The sequence below is a fragment of the Penicillium expansum genome (genome assembly GCF_000769745.1).
Source record: "Penicillium expansum strain MD-8 chromosome Unknown contig66, whole genome shotgun sequence".
Classification (NCBI taxonomy): domain Eukaryota; kingdom Fungi; phylum Ascomycota; class Eurotiomycetes; order Eurotiales; family Aspergillaceae; genus Penicillium; species Penicillium expansum.
In genome coordinates this window covers 1-9859 of record NW_015971393.1, presented here as the reverse complement: position 1 = coordinate 9859, position 9859 = coordinate 1, and the positions used below count along the sequence as shown (strand labels likewise).

At 43.0% G+C, this 9859-nt stretch overlaps 3 protein-coding genes across 3 annotated transcripts; all 3 read left to right on the top strand.

Annotated features, from left to right (window-relative positions):
* Positions 1–125: 125 nt before the first annotated feature.
* On the top strand, positions 126–1001 carry PEX2_024220 (uncharacterized protein; the record flags this gene model as incomplete). The annotated part of the gene is made up of 2 exons (XM_016739697.1): positions 126–543; positions 727–1001. The coding sequence occupies 2 exons, from the start codon at positions 126–128 to the stop codon at positions 999–1001; spliced, it is 693 nt and encodes a 230-aa protein (XP_016596459.1).
* Positions 1002–1946: 945 nt separating this feature from the next.
* PEX2_024210 (amidase) lies at positions 1947–3123 on the top strand (the record flags this gene model as incomplete). Its single annotated transcript, XM_016739696.1, has 2 exons — positions 1947–2046; positions 2105–3123. 2 exons carry the CDS (start codon positions 1947–1949, stop codon positions 3121–3123), a joined length of 1119 nt encoding a protein of 372 aa, XP_016596458.1.
* Positions 3124–3651: 528 nt separating this feature from the next.
* PEX2_024200 (Major facilitator superfamily domain, general substrate transporter) lies at positions 3652–6817 on the top strand (the record flags this gene model as incomplete). The annotated part of the gene is made up of 7 exons (XM_016739695.1): positions 3652–3665; positions 3727–4012; positions 4063–4123; positions 4176–4406; positions 5082–5868; positions 5925–6406; positions 6501–6817. 7 exons carry the CDS (start codon positions 3652–3654, stop codon positions 6815–6817), a joined length of 2178 nt encoding a protein of 725 aa, XP_016596457.1.
* Positions 6818–9859: the final 3042 nt, after the last annotated feature.

Sequence of the window (9859 nt, the reverse complement as noted above, 5' to 3'; positions counted from 1 at the left end):
CCCATTTGCCGCATTTGTCACTAATATCTACAGCACAATATAGATACTATTGCTGTTCTCTTCGACTTTTGACTAGCTTAAAACAAGCAATTTCATCAACCTTCAATTAGAAAGCGTTGTCAATCATGGACCCCATCAGTTTCGCTCTTGCACTGGGAGGCATTCCGGGGATGTTCACATCATGCGTCGAATGCTGCCGGTACATTCAGTTTGGTCGAGACTTTGAGAAGGACTTTGGGATGACTTTATGCAAACTCGAAGCCTGCGAGTTGCGGCTAACAAGATGGGGCACGGCAATGGGCATCGAAGGCCCCGATTCGAGACTTCGGGCAGATCTCTACGGGAAAGAACAGATCAAGAGCGCCTATCACTGGCTCATGGAGATTGAAAAGGCTTTCAATATCGCGACCGAGACCTCTGCTCGTTTCAAGAGTACCGCTAAGCCCGAAAAATTGCTGCTCCTCGACACGGATACCGAAATTGCCAAAGCAAACAATTCGCTGAACGGTCTCCATCTCACCATGCGCAATATCATTGATGGTCGTTTGAAGCCTCGAAAGAGAGACTGAGTTGTCTGGGCTCTTTACAAGAGAGGAAACTATGAAAATTTGGTTGAGAACATTTCCGATCTTGTCAATAATTTGGTGGAGTTATTTCCCTCCACAACCCCCGAACAAGGACAGTTGTGTAGGAAGGAAGTCCTGGTTATGAGTTCTAGCAGCTTAGAGCTCTTGAGGGAGGTTACCGACGGCGAAGATGAGGTTTTAAAGGATATGCTCCAGATGGAACTCCAGCAACGCACCATCCATGTCGGAGAGATTCAAGTGAAGGATGATTTTGTGGGCCAGATTGGTGACAATGTTGAGTTGGCCAGCCAAGCAAGTAACATCGAAATCAAAGTTGTCGGCGGATCTGGTCGTGCCATGTTGCATATTGGTAGCAATATTGCTTCAGGAAAGACCATCTATGACCAGGGCCAGAGGAAGAATTACCAGCCATGATTAGCGACACCAAATCTTTCTATCCTTGGACTCTGGCTCTGGCACCTCATTTCTTTTTGCCTTTCTTTCATTTGCTTTCCTTTCTTTCTTTTGCTGTTATTTAAAAACTTTCAAAGTTTCAAGTTTCCCAGTGTAAGTTCAATGTTGTACACTCCGCACGTACTCACGGGTTGGACTCGGCTGGATGTTGTGTTTTGATTAGCTACCCGATGTGAGAAGGCTCATTTCCCCCCACTTCCTTTGTTCCACCATCTTTGTCCTCCATTGATGACTCCAACTCAAGTATTCGTGGCTTGTAGTACGACCTCGATATTCGACTCGGGGGCGTGCTGTTGTTGACCAATGGTGTCTTGCGAGTGACCTCGAAAGACAAGTGACAGTGCAACATCGACCTCGAGACTCTGTGTTTTCTATAGATATCTTACCGCACCTACCATGCGATTCCTCTCGAAATTTTCTTTGTTTTGCTCAGTATTTAGTCGTGCGACTGCTCTATCTCGATTTCCACTTTTACCATTCACTGGTTCTCCCCGTCTGATATCCCGACTATCATTAACCATGATGGAAACGCTACACCTATTGACCGCCACTCAAGTGCGGGATATGCTCCAGAATAACACTATCACTACCGAGGAATATGCCCGCTGTCTCTTGAGACGTATTGAGGAGCGGGACGGCACTGTCAAAGCATGGGCATTCCTAGGTAGCTTTTCCCTTCTTATACCTGTTATCTAAGTGAGAAAACAAAAGAATTATCTGCTCATATTGCATCAGATCCCGCATTTGTACTCAGTCAAGCTCGAGATCTAGATCAGATTCCCCAAGACCAGAGAGGGCCACTGCATGGGCTAGCGATAGGTATCAAAGATATCATGAATACCAAAGGTATAGTATAGCATTATTCGTGTAACTATGACCGCCACCACCGCTTATATGTTTCCAGATATGCCCACCCAGTTTGGCTCTCCTATATATAAAGGACATCAGTCAGGCTTTGATTCATCCGCCGTTGCAATTCTACGAGCTGCCGGAGCTCTCATCTTCGGTTCGTCAGTTCTGATGCTTTAGGGATTTCACTCTTTATGATCTAATACACTATGCAGGCAAGACTACCACGACGGAGTTTACCGTGAGCAACTCGGGACCAGACACCACTAACCCTCATAACCCCAATCGGACCCCAGGGGGCTCTTCATGCGGATCTGCGGCAGCGGTAGCCGACTACCAGGTTCCACTAAGCCTTGGATCACAGACTGGTGGTAGCGTTATTCGTCCAGCATCATTTACGGGAGTCTTTGCTATGAAGCCAACCTATAATGCCATTCTAATAGAAGGCCAAAAGACCTTTGCACCGACATTTGATACCTTGGGGTTCTTTGCTCGAAGTGTCGAAGATCTACAGCTACTTGCCGACGCCTTTGCTCTTGTGGACGACAAGACTCCTGGTGAAATCCCACTGAAAGAAGTCTCTGTTGCCGTGATGAAGACTCCGATGTGGCCGGAGGCGGGACCTGGCTCCATAGCAGCCATGAACAAAGCGGCCGCAATTCTCAAAAGCAGGGGCGCACAGGTTGAAGAAGTCACTTTTCCCACTGAGGTCAATGATTATGTTGTTCTAAAGGGATCGCAGAAAGTGATCCTCGGTGGCGAAGCTCAAGCTTCCTTTCTCAGGGAATATTGGATAGACAAGGCAAATCTCGCCGCAGAAATATGCGATCTGGTTGAGAACACTGCCAACTACACCAATAAAGAGAGGATGGAAGCCTTTGATGCGTACGCTAGAATGCGGAACGCAGTCAACAACCTAGCTGAGAACTACTCAGTGATTCTAGCACCTAGTGCCGTGGACGAAGCGCCCCTCGGGCTTGACGACATGGGCTCTGCAGCTTTTAACACTATGTGGACGGCGAGTGATTTCTTGAAATTGCATTTGGTTCATCATTCGCTAACTCTACAACAGGGATTTCATATGGCTGTCATCCACATACCTGCATTTATCGGTGCTAATGGCATGCCTGTTGGCATATCTCTTGTGGCCCCCAGATTCCGTGATCAGCATCTCTTGAAGGTCAACAAGATCTTGGGTGACGCTTTGATGGCGGAAGGTGGTTGGAAGGTGTAGATATATCATCGTTTCTAGGGGCGAGGTAGGAGTTAGGCGCTGAAGGTGGAGTTTTTCAAATGAATTAAGCTATTTTGTCCATATTGATTGATGAGAAGGATAGTCGGCCGCATAGGCGGCCGTGTGGCGACGTTTTCGTTGGCTTTAGGAATTTCTTCCCTTTTCAATTATCAAACAAAGATTATACATAGCAAAGTCTCTTGCACAACGTACCTTTATTATCACCTTTACATACAGTCAGAGAACATACATAGTAAGGCCACATGAGCGGCCGACTATTCTTCTTGGTGTTACAGCTAGAGTGTAGGCAGTAAAAGTGGCTTGAAATGAGTAAACCGATTTTTCCATGTAGAACCCTTGATAAATTCTCGAAAGACTGGCTCAGTGATTGCTTGAATTTATTTCGTCTGTAGGAATTATGTCAATGTGTTTGATGCTCTCAAATTTCACATATTCCGTCATTCCATAGTACTAGCTAGTTATGTAACTAGCTAAAAGAATACTTCGATTCCTTGATCACAACGCCAAATGAAATCGCCGCTGTTGGACCAAAGTTAGGCTATAAATTCTTTCCAATTGAATCTGATTCTTACTGTATTGTAGTTCATTTTTCATCTCAAATGACCACTTCTTTGCTAAAGGACTGAGACGACAGCTGGAGGATCAATACGGCCCCTTCACCTGGGCATCTTCTGTGGTATTCTGTGCAGACACCGGTCTCAAGCTCAAATGCAATGTCGCTACCCCTCGAAATTCACATGCCTATGCCAACGGCATTCTACTATTTGATGAGGGAAAAACACTAGCAGTTGCTGATACCCTTTATGGGACGGTATCGCTCTATGATGTCCATGCAGACACAAAACTTCTGGCCAAGAAACAGACAATTGTGAGTTGCTTTGACTGGAGTCACTCGAAATATTTGACTGATTAGCACAGGTCCTAGGGGCGTCCCCGGATAATATGTCAGAGTCAAAGAATGGAGACCTTATTGTTGCAGGTGTGTACATACCTTATCCCTCCTTGATGTTAGTATTAACCGCCGCGTATAGTGGTTCCTGACCTAAGGAGCATACTGCCACGCGCCTTTGGCAATGGCCCCCTCAATTATAGCTCCCCTGTTGAGGCCACTGTCCTTCGACTGGTCAAAACCAACAATTTCACACCCGAAATCATCTTCTGGGACGACGGAAACCAAATTAGCATTCTTACCGGTAATGCACTGGATTCAACAGGCAGAAAGCTCGTGGCTGGAGGTGTTTGGGAACGATGGTTTCTAGTTTGTGAGGTCCAGCTTTAGTTTGCCGATGTATTGTTTTTTTTTTTCTTTTTCTTTCTTTAAATGCATTCTTGTGAAACAATAGTATTGAAGAAATAGAAGAAGAAAAAACCAAAAATGACACGGAAAAGAATTCGAGCATATGAATCAGTGAATTTTAACTATCAAAGCGGCCTTAGTGCCTTGGTGCCTTTTTTTGCAAGGCCTCTCCATAGTTAGCGAGTGATTTAGGGAAATTCCCGTTTGAAAGTAGAGGGTGGCATGGCGTATTGGAAGCTAACGACGGAGATACGCGGACTCCGCTTTACGTTTACTATATGATTCGTCTCTGCTCTTATTACTCCGTATTATAGTAGGATATAGATAAGAGCTGTAAATAGAAACTTACAAGGATTGCATGTAACTAGGACAAAAAAGGCACTTCCGCTTATTAAGAGAGCACAGGGGCCAGGAGATGGAGTGTGAAATGGCGACGCTCCGTGTTTGCTTCAACTTTGCCTCTCTCCCGGACTTTGCTATTCGGAGGACTAACCTAATTATTGTTTTCACCGGGGCCAGTTCTTTGAAAGGTATTTTTCTTTTGATGAAATTTCAGGATTCCTTTGTCAGTTATCATAAGACGACAGGGCACCGTTGACTACTGCGATGACGACCGTAACAACAACATCGCCTGCTTTAGTACTGGAATCCCACGATGAAAGGAGCTTCAACGAATTTACGGCCCCAGCGATAGAGCTACAAAGGCTTGACGATAAGAGTCCATTCGAGGGCTCCTCTTTGGAGAAGGATGAGAAGACAACATTGCAGTCATTCTTGATTATCACCATCATAACGGGTGTCACTTTTATCAGCGTCTCAGGAACTGGAATTCTGACCACCGCACTTCCTCGTATCTCAACCGACATCAACCTCGACCGCGATCTGATCTTCTGGCCAGCATCTGTGTATGCGCTATCTGCAGGATGCACTTTGTTAGCATTTGGCTCTGTTGCTGATGTCGTCGGCTCTAAAAGGATGTGGCTGATCGGGAGCGGCGCCTCATGTCCCCTTATACTTGCATGTGGACTCGCCCGCACTGGTAACCAATTCATCATCTTCCGTGCTCTTTTGGGCTTGTTTGTGGCTATGTGTCTCCCAACGTCGATGTCGCTGGTGACGGCGTCCTTTCCACCCGGGCGCAAAAGGAATATTGCCTTTGCAGCGACAGGCATGGGCCAGCCTTTAGGCTACGCATTAGGACTGATCCTAGGTGGTGTCTTGGCCAGCACGATCGGCTGGCGATGGGGCTTTTATATCACTGCTATTCTCGACGCAGTATTATTTGTGTCGTCCATTTTTATCCTTCCGTCGGACACGGATTCTAAGAAATTGTCAAAGATCACATGGCATAACCTCGCGTACAATATCGACTGGATTGGCGTAGTCATTCTCGCTTTGGCCTTTGGGCTTCTATCCTATGTTCTTGCGTGAGTCTTCACCAATATATCTGTTTAACTTTTGGATCCCGCTAATCTCTTTATAGTATGGTCACAGTTAGCTACAAGAACATATCGAAGCCCCAATATATAGTCCTGCTTATTATCTCGCTTTTACTCCTCCCTGTCTTCTCCCTCTGGGTCAGGTGGCAGGTAAAGCGCCAAAAGCCAGCCTTGATTCCAAACGCCTTATGGCGGAATCTGCCATTTCTCTTTATCTGTGTGGCCATGTTCTTCACATGGGCCGCATTTAACTCCTTCCAGTACATATCTACCCTATTCTTCCAGGACGTCCAGAACCTTTCAGCGCTTCAGGCGTCCATTCGTTTCTTGCCCATGGCCGGAGTTGGCGTGCTTACCAACATAATTGCTGCTCATCTGGTGTCAAAGGTGAATGTCAACATGCTGCTGGGGATAAGTGCAGTGATCACCGCAGTTTCACCAATCCTAATGGCGGTTGCATCACCTGAATGGACTTACTGGACTGCGGCATTTATTGCTATGACTTTAAGTCCTATCAATGGCGACGGTGAGTAATCTTCCATCAAGTAATTATCCGTGTCAACGATTTTGTTTATTCTTGATAAGTGTGGTTTGAAAGCTAATCTTTATATCTCGCCTAGTGCTATGGACTGTCTCTAGTCTTATCATCTGCCGTGCATTCCCCGACAACTCACAGGCTCTGGCTGGTAGTGTCTTCAATACTATCTCACAGCTAGGTAACTCAGTCGGGCTGGCTGTTACCGCCGTTATCGCAACCTCCGTCGCCGCACACGAGGATGGTTCCGCGACCGGTACGAGTACTTCTCAGACGATGAGTGAGCTTCTAGAGGGATACCGTGCTGCGTATTGGACTATCTTTGCCGGCATGGTGGTTGTTTGCCTAGTGAGCTCTCTGGGTTTGCGTAAGGTGGGAAAGGTTGGCATCAAACAGGACTGATATTCTTGCCACGGTTGGGGAGAAGCGTGGTAGGTGGTACAGGTACATTTTACAAACTGACGGCTAAGGGGCTCTCCTTTCCTTCAACTATATGTCTAAAAGATGCAGTATCTAACGTATAGATAGTGATGAAAATCAAGGGGTGGGTGCTTTTATAGATGCATTTATTGGATAGGATTTCGGTGGCTAGAATTTCAACTTGAAGGAGTGTGTTGAGACGGCCTTCGTGAATTTCTGCCAGGTCTCTCTTTAACTATTTAGGTAGGTCCCTGCTTGATAGTAAAACCCGGCATTCTCCCTCCTCTCTGTTCCCTAGTAGTCAGATCACCAACAAAAACACTTGCAATTTCTTGATTGTCGAGACACAAACTTCTCAAACTGTACATATGAGCAGCGGAAGTCGTATAAAATGAGGGTGTGTACATACCTAATCACTACGTTCCTAATGTGCTGATCAACCTGGATGGTAACCGTGCGAAATGCGAGAGTATATTCCTCAACGTAGTCAGCTTGATACACCCGGATATCTGATCTTTTTTGGGGAGAAATTCATCATAATCTCTGGTATTAGTTAGTTAGTACATGGCGGACTCTTCATAGTGTTTGTATTCGGGATTCCTTTCAGAACAAAACTCCTTGAGGTAAGTATGATCTATGTGCTGTTCCGTAAATACAATAGACCCTTGTGCTCTACGGCAGGTTTTAGACGCCATCGCGCCAACCGACCTGGCAGCAAATTAGCAATGAATTAAATTAATAACCTATACCTATAGCCCAGGGTAAGAAGGTATTATTACTTTCTAAAATAGGTACTAAATATAATACTATTCGTACCTATATATCCCTAGAATTCCCTTATTTCTTACTATACCCTTTAAACTAACCTTGGAAAGGATTAGAAGTAACGTATTTCACATGCGAGCGGCGCACACAAGCGAGTGGCGCACCCAACCCAACCCATTAAATTTAAATACATTTATCTTAACCATGACGCCATTAAATTAATTCAACTAACTAAGTGGTCTATCTAGACATGTTTCTCTTCTATGCCCTGGCAATCTGTATATACCACACCCCCGGGGAGGCCGTGTACGTGGCTGAATAGTCGATTCTCTAGGTATGCTAGGGCCGGGGGGAGGTGCTTCACTTACTTCCTATTACTATATAATTAATATAGATACTTCTTGAACTGAGAGGCCTTCTTCGGTAGGTAGCTGCCTCTAGGATCTAGTGCGCTTTTGCTTCTGCTTTTTGTTAGCAGCCCGTAATTCCTTATTTTCTTTAGCGAGTAAGATAGTACCTTATATTATAAGACGGAAGCCTTTTATAAGCTAGTTTAATATATAATCTGATAGGCTAGGCGGGCTTTAAGATCTAGTACGAAGTAAAGCTTTAATTAATAAAGCCTATCGATATAGTTCTTTCTCTATAATTAGACCTGGCAGTGACCCGCGGGTGACCCTCACGACCCTCGAACCGCCCCGCCACTAGGGCGGTTCGAGGGTCCAACCTTCCGACCCTAAGGGTCGTCCACCTAGAGGTTGGACCCTCGGAGGGTCACCCGCGGGTGACCCTAAGGGTCGTCAAACGAGACAAACAGGCAAATCTCGTGACATGCATAATTTATGTAGATTTGCCCTGTATTTTTGAGTATCCTGATTATATGTCCGAAGTTCTTTAATATTAATTTTTAGTGATATATTATTATAAAAACTTGTGTTATATTCTTGAATCTAGTTCCTATCTACTAGACTACTATATATCTATTAAGCCTTTTTAAAACCTTCCGAACTCTTCTAGATAATCGAGGGAGAGGAATTTTGCCCTCTTTATCTATACCATCCTTAGCACTAGATTGTATCTTATCGCCTTCGCTTAGTAAGCCATTTCTTTATCTCCTCCTAAGTATAATATTAGGTAATAGTTATAAAGTAGGTAGTAACTGACTTTCTTTAACTATATCTTCCTTAGTATTACTAATTAGTTTAAACAAGGTAGTAACTATACTATTTGCCTCTATTAAAGCTACGATCTCCTAGGAAGATAGGTACTCCTAGAGAATCAGCCGCTAACTCTCTTATAGATCAAACCTTATTATATATATAAATATTATAATATCCTAGATTATCTTTAGCTTTAGTAAGCCTTACTAGTAATAATAAATATTACGTATAGAGTTAAATAGTCGCTCTACGCCTATACTAGTAGCTAGGATAGATATAATATTATAGGTAATACTTATAAGAATCAGCTATTTATATTAGTTTTCTTTCTAAAATATATAAGGTGATAAACGCTGCGGGGCTAGATATTTATTAATATTAGTTAGATATAAAGGATAAGGATAGATTATTAGACTTATTAGAATTAAGATATTAAGTTAGCTTATCCTCCTATAGAGCGATAGACTACTAGGAGTTATTTAACTCTAATATAGATTTAAGCTTAGATATTCTAACCCTAGATAATAGACTACTTAGCGATAACTAACTATCCTTAATATTAAGCCGCTCCTTATAGCGCTTAACCTAAGTCTTAAGACTATCTTAGTAAATATCCTTCTAGCTAGCTTTATTAAGATTATCTAATTCCTATTCCTTTAATAAGAAGAATTAAAGCTTTTAAGATAGAGATAAAATTATACTAATAGTATAAAGATACCTATTAATACTATCTATATCCTTATAGTATTTTAAAAGCTTTTCTAATACAGCTTTAAGGGCAGATTATATAAGCTATTTCTATAGAACCTTCTTCTGCTAAAGTATAGTAATCACCTTCTTAAGATAGTTAAAAAGGTAGTTATATATACTAAAGATAAAGTAGATACTTAAGTCTTTAATCCTAGAAATAAGACTTATAAACTTATAGAATAGTTTAAGAATAAAGAGTAGATATTTAATCTACCTCTATTCTCCTAGGCTTAATATAAAGTAAGGCTACTTATACTATAAGTAGAAGGTATCGAATACTAGCTATAGTCTCTTTACTTACTAGAGTATTAGAAAAGTTAAATTCTACTATATCCTAATATCTTAGATT